The sequence below is a fragment of the Protopterus annectens genome, chromosome 6.part0, assembly GCF_019279795.1.
Source record: "Protopterus annectens isolate FY-2018-M chromosome 6.part0, PAN1.0, whole genome shotgun sequence".
NCBI lineage: Eukaryota > Metazoa > Chordata > Ceratodontiformes > Protopteridae > Protopterus > Protopterus annectens.
In genome coordinates this window covers 1323319785-1323341036 of record NC_056737.1, presented here as the reverse complement: position 1 = coordinate 1323341036, position 21252 = coordinate 1323319785, and the positions used below count along the sequence as shown (strand labels likewise).

The window sequence follows — 21252 nt, the reverse complement described above, 5'->3', positions numbered from 1 at the left end:
TGCACATTGCAAATGCATAGTGTACCATTTTACACAGTGAAGATATACAGAGCAGATGGTATTGTTGTTGTGCATGACATTGGGGGTGCAGGGTACTATGTGTGTTTGGTTATATTAACATAATATAGGCACACATTCACACACACACACACACACACACACACACACACACACACACACACACACACACACACACACACACACACACACACTCGTGTGTGTGTGTGTGTGTGTGTGTGTGTGTGTGTGTGTGTGTGTGTGTGAGACACATTACTCCAGTGTGTAGCTCCACAAACAACATATCCTATACAGAATGTGTACTGGCTGGACAGGTGAGTTATCACACATGGCGAGAAATTAGGCTTAAATTTTCCATCCTTCAGCTAACACCAATTCTTTCCTGCTCCTACCCAGGAATTCCATCTTAGCATCACTTGAAGTGATTTCCTATCTTATCATATCCCTGTTCCTCGTTTACCCCAAAATGGACATATCCATTACCTTTTTTGCCTTTCTTATTCAAACCCCCTCATCCCCTGATCAAATAGGTGGGATTGTTTTGTGTACACTGCACTTGATTGATACAGGTTTGTCTGTAAGGCTTCCAAACCTGTAAACATTAATCCACATGTCACCTCCTAAATCCACATGTCATCTTACCTGTTAGCTATATTAAAAAAGAGTGGCATGAGACTCCTTGGAGTCTTTACATTACTGCAGCCTACTCCCCTTTGAAAAGCCCTAAACATGCCTTGATGTGATTCATAAGATTATGGGGAATACAAGGCAATTGAGTTACAAGACCATTTACCTTGCTAATACCACCCCTCATACAGTACCCTCCCTTCTCATGAAGGGCAGAGTACTTCACTCCTGGGGTAAATTTATAGGTGCTCATCCAATCACCCAGGTTTGCTTTCAAGGATGCTGGGGTGTCACTTTGTTTAACCTGCAGGGTAGTTTGTTCCAGAGGTGGAGTAGACATTGGGTAATAAAGTTGTCGGCCCCACTCATGCTGGTTCAGATTTAATCCTGAGTTCTATTATTAGTGGAGCTCTTGATTGAGAACATAATGGAATGTCATTGCACAAACTGCTACATCACAAAGTATCAAAGCAAAAAGACTGAATGTATAACTCCGTAAATGCCAGTAATAACAACTCATAACAGCATACACTTTGGTCAGACAAAAGTTTAATAACTAATAACAAACAAGCACTTTATCTGAAAGTCTTCAACTGGTTCTAAAAACATTAAAAATTCCTAGGTATTTTAAACAACAGTTACTTAAACAATCGCATCTTTGTATTTCACTATGGAAATCAGATGCCATAACCAAGTAGAATCCAGCTGCACAGTTCAGTGTGATGCAGCTACATTCTTGTCAATGGAGCACATGCTTACAGTTATTAAAACTGCATGGTAAGCAGCTGGAAACATTCACATGAGATTGAGAAGCCTGCTAATTATGTACATCCTGAATTGTGTTATAGCCAAGCAGTGCAGGTCTGCCAAGCTCAGCAGAGTGCTGCGAATGGTGTTTATGAATACCGCCTTTGGCATCAGACAGCACAGAGAAGCAACTGTTTTATTTCTGGTGCTTTAGCTCTATTGTATGTTTAGTTCATGTAGGTCATAAAATGAAGACATTTTTAATATGTTGACTATATGAGACAGTAAGCAGATTGCAGACAGCTAAATGAGTATACTTCAGTTACTTTTTGTGAAGTGCTTTGAATTGAATGCAGATATTGATTTATATGAGTTGCTTTTATATGCAGTATATTGCAGTCTGAGTTGTTAGTCTCTGATAGGTGTTGATTCCCTAAAAGCGATGAATACGAGGAAAGTTTCACTTCAGCATCACAAGTTGTTAATTGTAACCCAAAAGAAAGTAGGGTATTTCAATATAGTTTCCTTAACAAATTCAACATGTAAGGGGTTTGTAAGAAGTATTGAGCTGACATTGTTTAAAATTTACATATTCTTCAGAAGTAATGGGAATGGGAAATGTTTTTGGTAACAAAACTGATGCTAATTGTATCCGAAAAGAAAGTATTCCATTTTAATAAATGCCTGTAATGCATTTTATATACAAGGGGTTTATATAAAACATTAAGTCATATTATAAGACTTTTAAAGTTAGTTATATATTTTTTTGTATTCAAGCTACAAAAAGATTTGACAGCAAAGCAGTAGTTTTTAAATGTTTTTGAAGAGAGAACTATAAGTTTTAAGATGTGCATTTTTAAGTATTTCTTATCAGTTAATTGATGGCAATGATGCAATTAATTTAATCACATGAGCAGGGTTGGTTTAGTTTAAATATGGAAGGAAGTAACAACCTAATACACTTGAAAAAGCCCGTTACGAACGGGCGAAAGCGCTTGTGGTTACTTGGATGTTTTTCTCGTTGTGTGCAATAAAAGGACTTTTTAACTTTTCCTGCTCGTCCAACTTGTGTTTGAAATTTTGGAGCTATCTTAAAGAGCTGTAGTGATCTTTATCTACAGTAGTGTTCTGTGTCAGTAAACGGAGAGTTCAGTGCCTTTTTTGCCTGGTGGGATTCGTGGTACTGGTTTGTTCGAGTTGTTTTGCTTCCTGGTTCTGAGTCATGGCAGAGGACGCAACATCTCCGGTTTTCATTGACACGCCTTTTTTGCTAGGGGACGATCCGGATGACACGCCGGTAACTCGAAGAGAGTTGAATCAAGTCTTGGCTCTACTAACACAGCTAAATAACACTATAATGAACTCTAACAAGTCTAATGGTTCCTGTACTTCAGGAATACCTTGCAACCAGCAGCAAGCGAAAGACAAGGAACGTAACAACGAAGGTAAAAGAGGCCCAAGACCAGGACCTTCAAACAGGGAGCCGGTTATTGTGAATCATCCACTTGTTTCCCCTAACAGCAATGAACGTGCGGACAAAAACGGAACTTTCAACACGGATAATAATTTCAACTTCAAAGACTGGACGGAACAACTGCCGTGTTTTAAAACAGGTACTTTTAATCTGCAACTGGAGCAGTTGGATAATGACTTTGAGACATTTAAAGATAAACTTTATGCTTTCAAAAATTCACAGTTAGAGATTAATTATTTGCAGGAATGCATTAAAGTTGAGCGTGTACCCAAGGGGTTACGCTGTTTTAGATATCCCAACAGCGCTTTTGCAGGCTCAACTTTGCATTCTAAGCTCACAGATTTGTTTAATAAAACTGGAATTGAGGTTTTAAAATTAATGGTTGATGACTACATGAAAAAAGAAGAAGTTTTGTTGAATGAACTAAATGCATTGCGTGATAGTATCATTAATGATGAAAGATTTTTAAGTTACAAAAGAAAATACAATGAAACGTTCAGAGAAGTAGATGAGCATTGTTTTAAAATCTTAGATAGGAAGACAAAAAAGTTAGAAAGAGACCTAATGGAATACAGAGAGGGGAGGGCATACCCAGCAGGGGGAGCTCATAAACAAAACATTTTTGAAAACACTGAGACTGTAACTACCCACAGTAGAAACAATGGCTACAACCATGATGAATTGCCCAGGAGAAGTGAGAGGCTTGCGCAAAAAAACACCAATAGTATGCAGCAGGGTTTTCAACTTCCCCAGGGCAGACCAAGGGTGAAATCAAATCAATATCAGCAGAATGCATGGGGCAAGAGACGTTGAGTCACGACAATTCTGTCAATAATGACGATATACTGGTCTCCATGGTTGTAAGTGAGCACGGCTTGTGTAGTGTTCACACATTTGACAGTTTCAGCATATACAATTACACAGACATGAATATCACTAAAGATTTTTTTGAATTATTTACTAAAGGGCTACAATTTGTACCTAGTAGGCCAGCTTTTCTTCCTAGGCTTTTAATTGAACTCAAACTGTTTGTAAGAAATTTGAATCTAACTGCAATCTTTAAAAACCAGGCCCCACTTGAAACTACCCTTGGTAGAAGTAGCACTTTCAACCCCCCTGTCCATCCTAAACTAAAAATGTTTGAGGAAATTATAGAAAAAATTTTCAGGGATAATTTAGCCAGAAATAAAAACTATGGCTCTACTAATTTCCCAGAACATTTGCAGAATGTGGTTAGCAATTTAAAGAAAAACAAAACCAGAGTAATGAAGCCGGACAAGGGAGGGGGTATAGTGCTCATGAAACAGCTTGAATATGAGAACTACATCTTTGGTTTATTGCAAAATACTAATACCTATGAACCAAGCTCTTTGAATGAGCTTAATATAGCAGTGAGTAAAATCAAATACTATATACATGATCTTCTTCTGCAGGGATTTTTGGACGAGAAAACGCACAATTTTTTACTTGTACCTAAACCTAGAACAGCTGTACTTTTTGGTATTCCCAAAGTGCACAAGGGCCTCACTCCTTTAAAATTTCGTCCTATTGTATCGGGAGCAGGCAGTGTAACTGAATCTCTGAGTAAATTTATTGACTTTCACCTGAAAAAATATGTTACACAGCTGGATTTTGTTTGTAAAGATTCCTGGGAATTCCTTACCAATATAAACCAGGAAATAGACAATTCTGATTTGTTTATGATAACAATAGACATTGTCGAATTATTTCCTAGCATACCGCACGAGCAAGGTATGGACTGGTTTGGAGAAGCTATTGTTAAGGAATCAGGACTTAGCACTGATCTAGTCAACACAATACTAGAATTTATGAGAATTGTGCTGCATAACAACTTTATACACTTTAATGAAGAATTTTACAAACAAAAAAGTGGGGTGGCTATGGGCGCCCCATGCGCTACTGCATATGCAAATATAGTCTTGCACAAGTGGGAAAAGGAATTTATCCACAATACCAGCTGGAAAGAACACATTGTATTTTACAAAAGGTTTTTGGACGATATTTGCATTTTATGTTCAGGTACAGAACAACAATTTTTAAGTTTTATGGAGTACCTCGAGAACACTACTTGTTTTCTCAGATTCACTCACACTCTGAGTAATGAATGTTTGAATTACTTGGATATTACATTAACAAAAAGACCTAATCAAAAAGGCTTTACCTCACAGATATATAGGAAGAAAACACACTGTAATGCATATTTGCATTTTGACAGTGGTCATCCTTGGCACATCAAAAAGGGTATCATCAAAGGGCAGCTGGTGAGAGCGTCCAGAATGTGTAGTACAGACAAATTATTTCAGGATGAGGTAGAATTTTTGAGAAAAGCATTTCATAGTAGGGGTTATCCTTTCAAATTGTTCCAGGTCATACTGGATGAAATTCTTCACAGAAGAGAGAATGATCTTAAACCTCTGTTGGGAACAGGACCAGCAGCATTTAGTAAGCAACATGGTGCAAAGTGTGATAAGCACAAGAATTTTGTATATACATATTCCCAGGATTCTTTATTGATTGAAAACACTATTAAGAATTTATGGCCTATGATTGCATTACAAGATGAATTTAATAAACTATTCCCTGAACATATATCCTTTACTAGAAAAAGGAATATCAATTTAAAGGGAATATTTGAACAAAACATCAACTTAGTAGAGAAACAGCAAGGTTCAGTAGTTAAAAGAAAAGGGACCTATGCATGTGGTAGATGCAAACAATGTTCCTATCTTATTAACAAAGAACAGGTTCATATCCCCTCACGTAAAAGTACCTTGTATGCGAAGTGCAACTACAATTGCAATTCATCTGCTGTAATATACATAGGATTTTGCCAAAAATGCCCATCTTTTTATGTGGGCAAAACTGAGAGGCAATTAAAACGCAGAATATATGAACACATAAATGACATTAAAACAAAGAAAGAGACAAGTGCGTTTTATAAGCATTCTCTCAGTTGTAAAAACATGACATTAAAGTTTTTTGTAGTGGACAACGTAAAACAGGATTTGAGAGGGTGAGACTGGGAGACAATGCTTGGCATTAAAGAATTAACTTGGCAACTAAAACTTAATGCAACCAAACACCCAGGCCTAAATGAAGGGATAAGTTTAGGGGATATTCTTAGAGCTAGAAGAAACAGGATTAACTGAAGTACACCACATTGTCACAACTTGCAGGGGTATTAGCATTAATGGTTTTGAATTTGGTGATTGGTGACTTTTCAAGGTTCAACTATTCCCTAAAAGCGATGAATATGAGGAAAGTTTCACTTCAGCATCACAAGTTGTTAATTGTAACCCAAAAGAAAGTAGGGTATTTCAATATAGTTTCCTTAACAAATTCAACATGTAAGGGGTTTGTAAGAAGTATTGAGCTGACATTGTTTAAAATTTACATATTCTTCAGAAGTAATGGGAATGGGAAATGTTTTTGGTAACAAAACTGGTGCTAATTGTATCCGAAAAGAAAGTATTCCATTTTAATAAATGCCTGTAATGCATTTTATATACAAGGGGTTTATATAAAACATTAAGTCATATTATAAGACTTTTAAAGTTAGTTATATATTTTTTTGTATTCAAGCTACAAAAAGATTTGACAGCAAAGCAGTAGTTTTTAAATGTTTTTGAAGAGAGAACTATAAGTTTTAAGATGTGCATTTTTAAGTATTTCTTATCAGTTAATTGATGGCAATGATGCAATTAATTTAATCACATGAGCAGGGTTGGTTTAGTTTAAATATGGAAGGAAGTAACAACCTAATACACTTGAAAAAGCCCGTTACGAACGGGCGAAAGCGCTTGTGGTTACTTGGATGTTTTTCTCGTTGTATGCAATAAAAGGACTTTTTATCTTTTCCTGCTCGTCCAATTTGTGTTTGAAATTTTGGAGCTATCTTAAAGAGCTGTAGTGATCTTCATCTACAGTAGTGTTCTGTGTCAGTAAACGGAGAGTTCAGTGCCTTTTTTGCCTGGTAGGATTCGAGGTGTTGATTTGTGTTTTACTGTTTTTAACTGTTGATGATAAGATGGACTTATGTGCGTGCATGCATGCATGTGGTTAGTGTAATGTTCTGTAACTGACAATGTACAAGTTTCCAAAGGCTGATATCTGCACAGCCAAAAAAAGCAACAAAAGCATTCTAATGAGGCAAGATATAGCGTAGCTAGGGTGGAGTGAAGGGGCTAGCCAGTCTGGGTACAAAATGCTAGGAGCACAATCAACAAATGTCAATCAGTCCTCAGTGCTGTGTATTACCACTGAGTTTGTTGTCAAAATTGAAGTTTTTTTTTAGAACTGAAGTGCTGTCTATGAGTGAAATAAACTGTAGCAAGCTGTTTGCTACAGTTTACAAAGCAAGAAGATTTTTTTCTTAAAATTGAAGTGCTTTAGTATTCTGGGTATGAAAGAACTTTTTTTTTATTTTGTCCTTCCTCAGCTTACAGTTAGGAGGCACTAGATTGAGGGATGGCAGTGGGCACCACAATAGATAGCTACACCTTTGGCTCTAATTATTATAATAGCAGACATTATTCCAAATACAGAACTGATACATCTTTCCAAAAATAACCCTTCCCCTCAATAAAGCACATTTCTCAGTTTTATAGCTACTGCACCTCTAAATAATAATATAATTACAGTGAACACTTATAATGGATGTCTATTCCTTCAATTGGCATTGTCTGTCCATTTGTGTTTTGGCTAGCTGTTATTAGAATATTGGCACAGAGCACTTGTCCTAATGCTATGCAGTTGTACTGTTACCCAGGTCACTGATATGAAAAATTAACAGTCTGTGATCAGGCCCATTAGTGCTACTCTCAATCTATCCTGGTCAGCTTGAGGTTACCTTCACCCAGCTACACTTGCCCAGTCTCAGTGCCATCATACCCTCCCCCTTACCTTCTGTCTTCTACTTATTATTCCCAAGGACAGGTCCTCTGGTGGGCAACTAACCCCGTACTATTCATTTTCTTTAGTGACTGCTTGAAGTCTTATATAGTACCTGTCACTGGATAGTAATAAGAAGTAACTGAAAGAAGCATGTCCCTTGCCCTCTGGACTTATACCACGTTTTCTAACACCTACATCTTCATCCTTTTTTACAGGTATTTTTGTCATGGTGGTTCCTTATTGCTTAGCATATCAAAATATTGTCAAATGTGGGACTGCTGTGTTATGTATATATGGTTTGTGATATTTCTCATTGAACCTTGATTTAACAGCACTGAATGCATATTTTGTATATGTGTCTAAGTCTGGTAATGCTAAGATCTGTGTAACTTTTTAACGTTTTTCAGTGTTTTGCCTTAATTAGAATTATTTTGAAGTCAGACTGTAAGAACTAGCCAAGATGGCATCCCATATTACAACACTAAATAAGTTCTTTTTATCACACTAAGGCAACTCATTATTGAGCTGTATGTTGTTGTTGTTGTTGTTGTTGTATGTCTTTGCAAATAACTGTAATCATAGTTTAATAAAAGTATTTGCTAGAATATTGTATAAACTGTTTTTCTTAACTTTGTTTTAGCTTGTGTACCATCATGACTACGTGACAAACATCAAGGGTAAGGCAATCTCAACTCCTGGAACAGTGGACCTGAACAGAGCACGCCATGCACACAAGATCCAAAGCAATGTAAGTGGTGATGTCATAAGTGTCCTTAATTCCGATCTGTTATTTTAACTTTTGATAGTAAACCACATTTTAAAAGTCCTGTATTAATGCAATCAGTTATAGAAACTAATATCAAATAGTCAGATTTGGCTTCCTAGATTAATTAGACAGACACAGCTATGAAATCTGAGGTAAAGAAAGAAAGAAAAATAAACTGTTAAGTGTTGACGATACACTAGATACATCATGGATGAATATGTAGATAGACTGGCAGCTAGAACAGCCAAGCAGAAATGAAACAGTAAAGAATCAAAAGTTAAAAAATTCTGGAATTTTTAATTCTAGTAATGAAATTGTTTAAAATAATTTGTGTTCTTTTTTTCCAGAAACTATATACTGAAGCTGTGCAGAAAATGCTACCAAGTGGATATACCCTCCCAGTACAAAGCCCTGCCTTCCAGCTTGCCAAGAAGTCCAGCCTTATACGCAGTGATGTAAGTTTCAGCGACAGATATGAGTGCAAGTGCGCTTTCTAACATACTTCATAACAAAAATCTGAAGCCATGCCATCTTTTATAAAGTCACTTATTTACTGCATGTTTATTCGTTTTGTAAGTTTATTTGTTCAGTATTACAATAGTCTAGTTGAAGAAGTAGTTGCATAACAAATTGATGACAACACCAGGATGCATTTGTGGAGTTTGATCACCATTAGATAACAAGTATCCTTGAGAGTAATTGTTTCTATGTGCTGCAGTCACTGCACCCAGAAATAAATTTCACTTCTATGCCCTTCTGCTTACACAGCTTCCTCTGTCATGCCTGATAAAAATGACATTACACAGATGCCATTTAATTTATTTCCAAGGCAAACAAGTGATCAATGTCATTTTACATAAATTAAATCAATACTTCTCCCATTTAAGTGGCACATAATCCTTTCTGCTTCAACAATTTATGAGTCTTGACTTTTTTACTGTGATTCAAGTTAACAGTTTAAAAACTAACCGCACGAAAACAAGCAATTCCCTTTACAGATTCACGTGAAACTGTGTTATTTAAGAGCTCTTATTTAATAATGCTTTGTGTCTTGAGTCTTTCTTGCCCTTTATGATGCTTTAACTTGCTTTAATTTTTCTTGTAATTTGTTGAACAGCTGAAATACAAAGAGGTATATGAGCATACAAAGGCCAAGGCTTATAAACTGCTTCCAGACAGCGTGAACTTTGTCAACATCAAGAAGGTTAATGACATCCTGAATCAGGTAAGCAACTAACAACATTTTACTGTAGACATATTTTGAGTAAGCTAGACAAATGCACTTGAATATAGACGTCTTTCATTCTCTATTGGTTTGCTTTCTTAGTTGTATGTTAATCCTGTATTTCAAACGTAGAGATTGTGAATATTCGCTGACTCTATTTTCTGTGATTTTGCTATGTATCTTTTAAGAATGTCTTAACTTTAATTCTGTTTTGCCACAGTTGTGCTGCTTATATCTGTGTGTGTACATATGCCATGACTGCACTGGTGTCCACATTATTATTCATCTTAGTGGGTTTGAATCCCCAAACCCTAATTAACATGTCAGAAATGGGTCATGGTGGGAGGTGTCATTAGTAAATGACAGGACAGTGAAACATTTTACTTTTTTGTTGCTGACATGAAACATGCAGAGACGGCTAATGCCAATCTATGTTACTACTTGCTGGTCTCTAGGACATCAGGTCTGTAGCAGAGGAATGAGGACTGTACTCTATTAATTTTCTGCAGTCCTACATAGATTAGTGTCTAACCTGTCATTAGGGATGCCACACCTGGCCTCCAGTTATTTAGCCCAGACTTATTCACCCCCCCCCCCCCCCCCAGCATCCAGGGTGTTAGTCAGACCCAGAATGCCAGCACAGCAGTCAGCAACAAATCCATAAATCCAACAGAATAAAGCTTCTAGGTCACACTTGGAAGTAAGTTTACTTTTTTTTAAAAGTAGAATCAAGCAGTTTCATGAAACCCACTAAATTTTAAATATTTCTCAAACTCTGACTCAAGTCAACTGCTTCAGAAGAAATGGCTTTGACTAAGGAGTTGTAATTAAGAAAAAATATAACATTTTGTGAGCCATTACCTATTAAATTATCACTTGTGAAATCTAAGTGATTATGTATTTTTTAATCATACTGTACCAAATATATATATATATATATATATATATATATATATATATATATATATATAAACACAGCATACCGTTTCCAAAGTGTACTTATTTGCTATATCACAAAAGATTGGTTCAAATGTGGAAAAAAATACATGTGCGACAAAGAACGTTTGACAAATGCTGACAGACAGTACAGTGTAGGGCATATAATACCAGACCAGTGATGGCGAACCTTGTGGGCTTGGCGTGTCAAAAATTCGAAAAATATCTCTCTTGACTTTGCTGGCATGTCACCCCCCCGAATAAAAGGGAAACAATTCTTTACATATTCATTTATTTAAAAAATGCAGTCCAATCATGTGTGCTGCTACATATTATAAAAGTAAAAGAAAAATCAGTGACTTACAATAGGGAAAATTATATGCTCTCTGATAATTGGGCTTAAAATAGTGCATCAAATATTACTCTACTTTTAATAGTAACTTTGAATTGAACTGATAAAAATATGGAACACATTGCATTTGATTTCATTTACATCAATTAATGACTTTTTTGTTGATGAGTTTTAATAAATAAGTGCAGGATCACATATTTCTTGTATTTTTCTTCATGCAGTTTCTTTGGTCATTTGTGTTGGTGAATGCTGGTGTGTCATAGGTTTGCCATCACTGTACTAGGCTATGAAGGAGCAGACATTGTTATAAAATGTACCTGTTAATAGTCACAGGCTGCAAAATTAAATGGTACAGCTGAAAACAGAATATCTACGGTGACCCTGATAACACTTTCCATTCATTAAATGGACAGAAGATAAAAGCTATTTAATGAAGCTAAACAATTGTTTCTTCCTTGTATATAACAGTTTTACATTCATAGATATTTCCAAAATATTATTGTAAAGGAACAGTTTTTATGCAAAAAATGCCAAATGCATAGCCACCTTTACCTTTCATAGTTACCTTACGTCTAAAAAGGTTGTGCAAACATATGTAGATTTGTTGCCTGTGTCTTGAATTTTTTGCAGAATCCCTTTTTTTTTTCTTGTTCACCTCTGAAAATAATCACTAGTAAATTGTTATAGTCATTATTTTATCTATTTATTTTTTGTTGCAGCGCCTGTATCGCCAAGGATATGAAAGTCAAAAGGACAAAGTCCACACTATATATCATACGCCATATATCCTTCAAGCTAAAAAGACACAGGAAAATCTCAATGATGTAAGTCGTACTTTAAAAAAAAAAACTTTAATTTCCTTTTGTTTTTACTAGTAGTCCAGTTAATTAATTGCATTCTTTTTTCCCCAGCTGATATACAGATCAGATTTTACCAAGTTACAAGGTCATATGATCTCAATGCCAATTACACCTCAACTAATCCATCATCGTTATGTGGGTGAAATCACCAGTGATGTAAGTATAAAAGCGCTGCTCTACATTAATTACTATTGTAAGAAACCTTACAAAATTATATATCATACCAGAATCCCAGAAATGAATTTATTATGGCTATCATTACATGTAGTTTAAGGTTCATCTGAAAAAAGCCAGATGTAGCAGTGCAGTTGAAAATGAAAACCAATAAAATCCTAAATGCAGGGAAGAATTAATACACAACTCTGCAAATGACTTAGTATTTTACATTCTGTGAAAAAAATATTAGCTGCTGATTCCATTTTAATCAGCATTTGGAACAGTACAGTCTAAATTTCAGAGATCTGTGTGGGTATTAACATAAACATTGTTCACATCATATATCGTCCCATCTTGATATGTTTAGAAACTAAAAAAATATAATGATAAATCTGACTTGGGAACACTCTATCAGGATATAGAGTTATACAGTTATAAAAAAGGATATACAGTTATTGCCATTTCTGTCACTGATTTCTGTATTTAATGCTTCCTCTTACACAAACATGCAACACGTTTAGTTTTAAGTTACCTCTAATGTTTTCATTTTTTGTTAACAGAACAAATACAAAGAAGATTTACAGTGGCTGAGAGGTATGAGCTGCTTCCTGTACGGTACTCCTGACATGATCCGTGCACGTGACTTCCATAAACGATGGGTAAGTTTGCTTTATTTTTAAATCTGCTAAATAACTTAGTGCATCTAAAACTATGTCTAAACCATGTTAATATTGAGCTTAAAATCTGTGCCAGTTTTGTAATTTATCATGTGCCCTAAATTTGTTTAAAACTATTAGAAAGAGCAGCACTGCAGTCTTATCTCCCTGAAGCTATTGTGAAGCTCTAGGAAAGAGTTTCCAAGGTAGTGAAGTACTTGAGCTCTGATTCATCACTAGGTATGACGGCAATTTTTTGATAATGAATAGATCAATACTGGCACAATTCAAAAATAATGGCCAGAATGCCAGAAACTGAAATCTGCATATTCTTATAAACATTTTCAGGCAATAATTTATTTTTTGGATGTGCATCACTGCTACGGTATCTGTGTAACATCTAGTTGTCATACATTCTTTTATCATTTGTCAAAAGGAGGAAAGTATTCCCCATAACGCCCCCTTAACAATACTTTTTTACAGTGGTACTCAGTGCAGGTTTGGGGTTAAGTAGCATTACATTTTAATCTAATATGGTGTTGAGATCATGAAATTCATTTCTAGGCCATGTGAAAAGAAACATGTGACCTTATCATGGTGGAAGGATTTGTTTGCTCATGTGATAATTTGAGTTCTCTTGTCTAGAACCTTATGCCTTTAGTAGCGTCACCTTTGACAGACTGACCTGAGAGAAGGGAAAAGACAGAGATCCAGAATGTACTCCATGATGGTTCTGTTAAAGCGCCTAAGAACCTTGTGCTGAACATGGATACCAGGGTCTATGCCTGAAGACAGAGCTAGGGGCTGGTATCCCATGCAGCCTAGCTGAGCTCAATATAAAAAAAGTTTTGTAAACACAGTGTGGGCACCCTCAACCTACCAGTTGAAGAAAGGAGTCAGGAAAACTGCCAGTCAAAATCCAAGCAGGAACTTTGTTTCATTACTCTTTGAATGACTGGGCTTTGAGAAATCACTATGCAGCCCTTTAGCACTCAGCATCTGCAACAACAGCAAATGATAGCATATCTCACAGAAGTAATAGGCACTGTTAGTTAGTTGTACCCATTTCCAGATCTATGTTTCATCTGTAGCTACGTCCTGACATAGGATTTTTGATGAATTGATAGGGAACCAGTTTATTCTTATGGTCAAAGCTAGAAGGTACTGAATCAGAGGGTAGGTGCCTTCTACTGTGGTAATGTTGTAGTAGCCAAGAGAAGAATTTAGAAATGCATATATGAAGACAAGGTAATTAGTAAAGTTAGCATTACTGTGTTATAGCAGATACAGTTCGTCTATGGTCAGGTTAAGATTGCTGAGCTAGAAACACGTCAATATCAAACAAAAGCTGTGAATTTACTTAGCATAACACAAATGAGGTAACAGACTCCTCCGTTATTAAGTCAGAATTAGAGATACTGTAAACCAAACTATTATTCATCCTGTTTTAGCCCAACAATCACAACAAGAAAAGCAGGGCAAAGCTAACTAGCCTAATCTGCAAGGCCATGGAACAGATTATCATGGACCTTATTAACAGGGTCATTGGCAACCTCCCAACACTTGACCCCACACAGTTTGGCTTTGTCAAGGGGAGATCATGTCTTTTAAATCTGGTTGACTTCTTTGAGACGGTCAACAAAGCCATGGATGAGGGGAAGACGGCGCGCACCACCTACCCTGACCTGTGCCTTTGACACTATTCCCCACTCGGGCATAATAGATAAACTCTGTCAACTAGGTATCAATCCATATGTTATCAGATGGGTAGCAAACAGGCTCACTGATAGAACCCACCTAGGGGAAGCCACCTCAAGCAGTAGACCCGTAATGAGCAGCGTACCCCAAGGCTCTGTCTTGGGGCTCTGTTATTCGGGATATACTTCTCTGAGGTGCAGGCCAAATCCAGTGTGCTATGGCTTAATAAGTTTGCAGATGACTGAAGGTTGGGCTCAGTCATCAAGTCCCCAAGTGATGCGGACGTCCTCCAAGAGGGTCTCACCCAAACAAATGACTGGTGCCAGAAACATGGCCTCAAGCTGAATGCCAAAAAATGCATTATCATCCTCTATGGGGAGAGTGACGTCTCCACATATTATCACAATAACAAAGTCCTAAGCACACAATCAGTTGTGAGGGATTTGGGCACCCAAGTTGATAGTAACCTGACTTTTAATCACCATGTTGCTTCCATTGTACGGAAAGTTTTCTACATGGCCCTCCTCATAAGTAAGGGTATCTCATCCAGGGACAAGGAGGTCATAACATCCCTGTATTCTTCTCTTATAAGGCCAATTATTGAGTACAACACCCCCTTCGGCATGTACCTCGCAAAGCACATGCAGCAGCTGGAGAGACAACAGAGGCTCCTCACCAGAAGAATCCAGGGCCTCAAACATCTACCATACACAGATAGGCTAAAAGCCCTGTCCCTCTACTCAGTTTCATACAGACTCCTCAGAGGTGACTTCTGTCTGGCATACAAAGCAATCTGTCTCTCTACTCAGTTTCATACATACTCAGCAGTGGTGACTTCTGTCTGGCATACAAAGCAATCTTACACCCCGCCTTGATGGGACTACTGTATATCCGCAAGTCAATTTCCACATGAGTAACCCACATGCGCAACCTCAACTTGGCCTGTGTCATCAATAGGACTTGTTGGCGGGACAGATTTGTCTCCAAGAGACCCCCCTCCATCTGTGGAATAGACTCCCTCTCCATGGCAAGCAGAGTACCTCATTATCCCTTTTTAAGTGCAACCTGGATAACTGGATGGGGAACAGAAAATGCATCCCTGCTGAACAGGGCTTTGGGTACTGACTTGTCTAAACATGGGCTAAACTCTTGGCTAGGCTTATAAGGGCTTCAGGGCCAATAGTCTAGTAATTTCCTATGATCCTATAATCCAAATTAAAAAAGTCCTAAGTAAAACGTACCAAAAACTTAGTCACAAAAGTCCTAAGTAAATTATTATTCCTGTCTTGTCTTTGTGCAGGTCAGGGGTAATCTTGAAAAAGTCAACATCATTGTTGTGTAATATGGTGTGTGGGGCTACTGGAAATGTTGTCTAGATAAGATAGCAATATAACATTTTACACTCACAAACCTCATATAAATTCTACACCTTGAGAGACACAGATTTTGTTACAACATTCGGAGGATTAACTTTACCAATCTTTAGTGAAAGCATTGCATTTAACCTACTCTTCATCTGAATCCAACACTGCTGGCATGGAATTATACACTCAAAAGTATTTCTAAAACATTCACTTGCATTTCTTGTATCTGATAAGTTTATATACATTAAGGGCTGGAAAAGACTGGCAAAATAAGTACATAACTTGTGCCAACTACCTTCCTAAGGAGGAAGAGAGACTGACACTGCTGTTCTTGTTCAAAAAATGTAGATACATTACTCCTCCCTGAATTGTTTCACTTCTTTTCCTATTTTCAGCAGGATACTAATGTCCAGCCCCCTCGATAATTCTTATAAACGTAATGTTCTTTAGTCACAGCCAATAAAAGACATTGCTACACTAGAATTTCCTTCTATAAAGTAGAATGGCTTTTCCAGCTGACCAGCTAAATGATAATTTGTTCATAATCTCTGATGAAGGTTTCAATGACATAATACATTTTTAGCAGACCCATTCTAGGTTTGAAAGGTAGAATAGTTTGCTTTTATGGACAGCAAGGATAGATAATTATTTACTGTATCTCTGCAGATTTCCTTGTCTTGAGTCAGAGTTTATTAGCATCAATGTATGATTCACACTATTTACTGTTCACATCTTTCTGGGAAGTTATATGGATTTGAAGTTAGATATTTAACATAATGAGCATACAATCTTTGATATACCGCATAGTTATGTTTTCACAGATAGGCGCAAACACTTCTAGTAAATTTGTAAGAAGAGATTACATCGGCAAGAGTATATTCCATATTCAGCATAGCAATTCTGTAATTCATATATAATGTTTTTTACTGCAAAGTCTTTGTTCTAGAAAAGGAATATTTTCCATTCATTGTGTTGTTTACATTACAGTGGCTTTTTTGCCTTGCTCTGGCTTCACCTCTAAAGCCAACTCCATCTGCAATGTCCAACATCATTGCTGACATATCTGCAGCTTTTATCAATTAATAGTCAGGGTTCCCAGCACGTGACATGCTTCTCAGTAAAGAAAAACTCTCGTTTGAATGTGAGAGTGTAATAGATCTTGAAACTATGATCCTCCAAGTGATTTTCAGACAATAGCACCTGTCTGGGCCCCCACATCCAGTTTTTTTTAGAAATAACAAACTCAGAGATCACATTACAGCTTTTAGTAAATTGCCTGATAAACCTGATTGTGGACCAAATGCTATCTGCCAAATAACATTAGTGTGCCATCTTTTGGTGAAAGTGCCGAATGTAAAGGTGATGATCTCTCTATTTATTCATTATGATATTTTATCTCCACACCTGCCAACCATCACATCACCTTCATGGACACTGTCACCTATTGGCATGTTGGACATGCTACACTTAAAGAAATCCCAATCCCTCAGAGCTACACGCTCCATGGATCTAAATCTTGTCATCACAATAAACAAAACATGCTGGAGGGATAGGTTCCTGACCCAGAGACTCCCCATACTCTGGAATAGACTGCCCATACATGTCAAGCAGAGTGCCTCTTTGGCCCTCTTCAAAAGGAACCTTGATGATCGGATGGGAGAAAGGAAATTCACCCCGGGGATCACGTCAGTCGCCCTGCTAGACAGGGGTCCAGGGAAGTAAATAGTGTGGGAATAAATAGACAGGAAATTGTTATGGCTAGGCTTGTATAGGCCCTAGGGCCGATAGCCTAGTACCAACCTATGAACCTTTGAACCTATTAATTCACCTTTATAAATCAAGAGCACAGCTGTAGAGGGGCCCCAATGTGATAGGCACCATCCACAGTCTTAAATGATGTAACTCCACCCTTCTCTATATCATAGGCACCATCCACAGTCTTGAGTGATGTAACTCCACCCTTCTCTATGTGATAGGCACCATCCACAGTCTTGAGTGATGTAACTCCACCCTTCTCTATGTGATAGACACCATCCACAGTCTTGAGTGATGTAACTCCACCCTTCTCTATGTGATAGGCACCATCCACAGTCTTGAGTGATGTAACTCCACCCTTCTCTATGTGATAGGCACCATCCACAGTCTTGAGTGATGTAACTCCACCCTTCTCTATTGCAAGAAACACCCCATGCACTTCCTAATCACAGTCAGGGTTTCTAGGACAGAATGTGCACCCCAGGCATGAGCAACAACCTTTTGCCCTCCGAGAAAGGTGAGCAAGCATGGCTTATCATTCCTGTGCCACCACCAGCTCATCCAGTGCTTGGGCCAGTAATTCAACCCAGGTCATTTGGGGCATAGTCTTGGTTTATATCTCTGTGATACAGAGCAGGACAACATCCTTTTGTTTATGCAGGAACTGTATAGTCTGTATACAGCTAAACAGCATTCAGACCTATAGCTCAATCACAGGAAACACATAGCTATAGAGAAGGAAGTGGAATTATAGAAACATCCAAAATGTGTGGAATGAAGTATCGTGTGCATTAGTTAACCTCCCCTTTTCCTGTCTACATCGAGTCAGATACATAGATTTTTGGTCTAACATGATGAATTACATTTCATCGTGATGAGTACTTTGACCATCTAAGTATAACTGCATTTTATGCTCTGTGTTTTGTAGCTTTCCAGTTTGTTCAGTGTTTGCTAGGTTTCCAGTCTGTTGTGTGTTTTGTAGGTTTTGAGTATTTTGTGTTTGCTAGGTTTCTGTTGAAACTACTGGGTGTTAAGATGCATTTAATTCCATTCATGGTTAACAGGCTCAGAATATACATTGCACTTAACTCTGAGTGATTCATTTTAAGATGTGCCATTAATAATACCAAAGAAAATATTTAAGTGTTTTTTCTTTAGGTAACTGTTAAATGGTTTTGCCTTTTCTTTGCAGTCAGAATACCCCATTGCAGCTAAGAAAATGCGTGACAAATACAGTGTTGTTATGGACACTCCTGAATACCGACATGTACAGGAGCTGAAGACACATCTGAGTGAGGTACTGTACTAAAACTTTTTCTTAAATTCAAGGCTTATAACTGCAAATTTTACTTAAAAGTAATTGTAGAAGTAACAATCTAACCCATTATTTATCCTTTCATGTTTTTAACAATATGTTCAAATGCAATCTGAGGGTCATGTTGCTCAACGCTAGATGTCTAAATCTCAAAATGCACTCCCTCGAAACACTCCTTAAAATGGAGAACATTGACATTTGTGCTGTAACAGAGACCTGGTTCAAGGCAGCAGAAAGTACCCCTGCACTACCAGGCTATAACTCATTCCACACCTTTCGGCCCCAGAACTTGGACCGAAGCTCGAAAGGCAGTGGTGTTTCCATATTCATAAAGGATGCGCACACCTCCAGACTGGTAGCCCAACATAACACATCAGAGATATTTCGGGTGCAGCTAACATTGGGTAAGACAGTGATTCAGGTCATAGCCTGCTATAGGTCCCCAACCATGTCCCAAGACTCACACTCCATGTTCCTAAGAGCCCTGGAGAATATTAGGGTCCACCCTAACACTCTCTTACTAGGCGACTTCAACTACCCCTCCATTAACTGGGAAAACTATTCATGTGCCAGTACACTTGCCCAACGTTTCCTGGAGTTCATTAATTCCAATCCCTTGGACCAGCTCATTCTTACCCCCACTAGGGGTAGCAACATCCTTGACCTGGTCATTACTAACATGGGTGACCACTGCTCTACACCAATAGTCAGTTCCTCCCTGGTCAGATCCGACCACAAACTAATCACCTAGGAAATCCACATCCCTCCCACCCCCACCCTATCCCCGCAAAGGTAACCACCATGAAAAACTTCTCCAAAGCTAGCTTTGGGCTCCTAAAAACAGAGGTGGCTAACTTCACTGCACCGATGCAAATGGAGAATAGTTGTATGACTGCCGAATCATGCACCAATGCACTATATGAACACGTACACAAATGGATGGATTTCTCCATAGCCAATAGAACCAAGAAGCTCTCCTCCAAAAAAAGGAAGTTAATGTGGTTGTACCCTGCCATAACAAACTCTACAACAGAAGGAGGAAACTGATGTGGAACAAGGTGAAGTCCCAAGAGTGGAAAAACTCCCTCATCAGCCTCAACAAAAAGTTGAGACCCCTCATCAAATCCTCTAAAGCTAGCTATGAAAACAGAATTGCAGCAGATAGTAAAGATAACCACAAAGCCTTCTATAGTTATGTAAAGAATCTCCACAGAAATACCCTGATTTGCTCTGAGCTACTGCACAATGGTACCTCCTATACCAAGCCAACAGATATTGCCAGTATACTGGCTGACAGATTCAGTGCCAACTTTACTCCTCCCCCCCCCCCAAAGGACCAATCACAATACCAGTAGATTCCCAGGCACCCAGTATTACAGCTGGACAGGTTAAAACAGCACTGTCCAAGGCCAAGAATACAGCTTCTATAGGACCTGACAATATCCCTGGCTGTGTTCTACATGAACTACCGAGTGAACTGGCACCTCATCTGTGTGCCTTGTTCAATCACAGCCTCACCTCAGGCTTTGTCCCTACCAAATAGCGCACTGCTAGAGTCATCCCTGTCCACAAAGGAGGAGTGACTACAGACCCTGGGAACTATCGCCCCATTAGCCTGATGAGCCTGATATGCAAAGCTATGGAACGCATCATCATGGACCTAATAAACAAGTATATAGGAAATCTCCAAAATCTGGATCCCACACAGTTTGGTTTTGTGAATGGTAGATCATGCCTGCTCAACTTGGTTGACTTCTTTGAGTCAGTCACCAGAGCTGTGGATAAAGGCAAGGTGATTCATACAGCCTACCTTGATCTGGCCAAAGCTTTTGATACCATTCCCCACTCAGAAATCATAGAAAAACTCACTAAGCTAGGCATCAACCCCTATATCACTAGGTGGGTTGCAAACTTGCTCACAGATAGAATCCACAGTGTGAAAGTAGCTGTCTCCAAGTCAGAGTACCAACCAGTCATGAGTGGAGTCCCAAAGGGTTCGGTCCCGAGTCCTCTCCTGTTTGGTATCTACTTCTCTGAAGTCCATGCCAACACGAAGGGAGTCTGGCTGGCAAAGTTTGCAGATGATTGCAAGTTGGGAGCTATTATTAACTCCCAAAATGATGTTGACATCCTACAGAATGGCCTCATTAAGACCAACGACTGGTGTCAGAACCATGGCCTTAAGCTCAATGCCAAAAAATGTGTCATCATCCCCTTTGGGAAAAAACCCAGTTCCCATGAATTACCACATTGATGGTAGTCCACTGAGCACAGAAGGCATTATAAGAGATCTGGGAACACAGGTTGACAGCAACCTCTCTTTTGATCACCACATTGCCACTGTGGTCAGAAAGTTCTTCTATGTGACACATCTCATTACTAAGGGTTT

At 38.2% G+C, this 21252-nt stretch overlaps 1 protein-coding gene across 13 annotated transcripts in view; it reads left to right on the top strand.

The window, feature by feature from the left end:
• The window catches only part of NEB (nebulin), a 619289-nt gene that overhangs the window by 417244 nt on the left and 180793 nt on the right, over positions 1–21252 (top strand). For all 13 annotated transcript variants that reach the window (XM_044074886.1, XM_044074893.1, XM_044074887.1 and 10 more), the window contains 7 exons: positions 8421–8528; positions 8894–9001; positions 9664–9771; positions 11779–11883; positions 11971–12075; positions 12636–12734; positions 18741–18845. In XM_044074886.1, coding sequence (XP_043930821.1) covers positions 8421–8528; positions 8894–9001; positions 9664–9771; positions 11779–11883; positions 11971–12075; positions 12636–12734; positions 18741–18845 — 738 coding nt within the window. The remainder of the gene's footprint in view (positions 1–8420; positions 8529–8893; positions 9002–9663; positions 9772–11778; positions 11884–11970; positions 12076–12635; positions 12735–18740; positions 18846–21252) is intronic.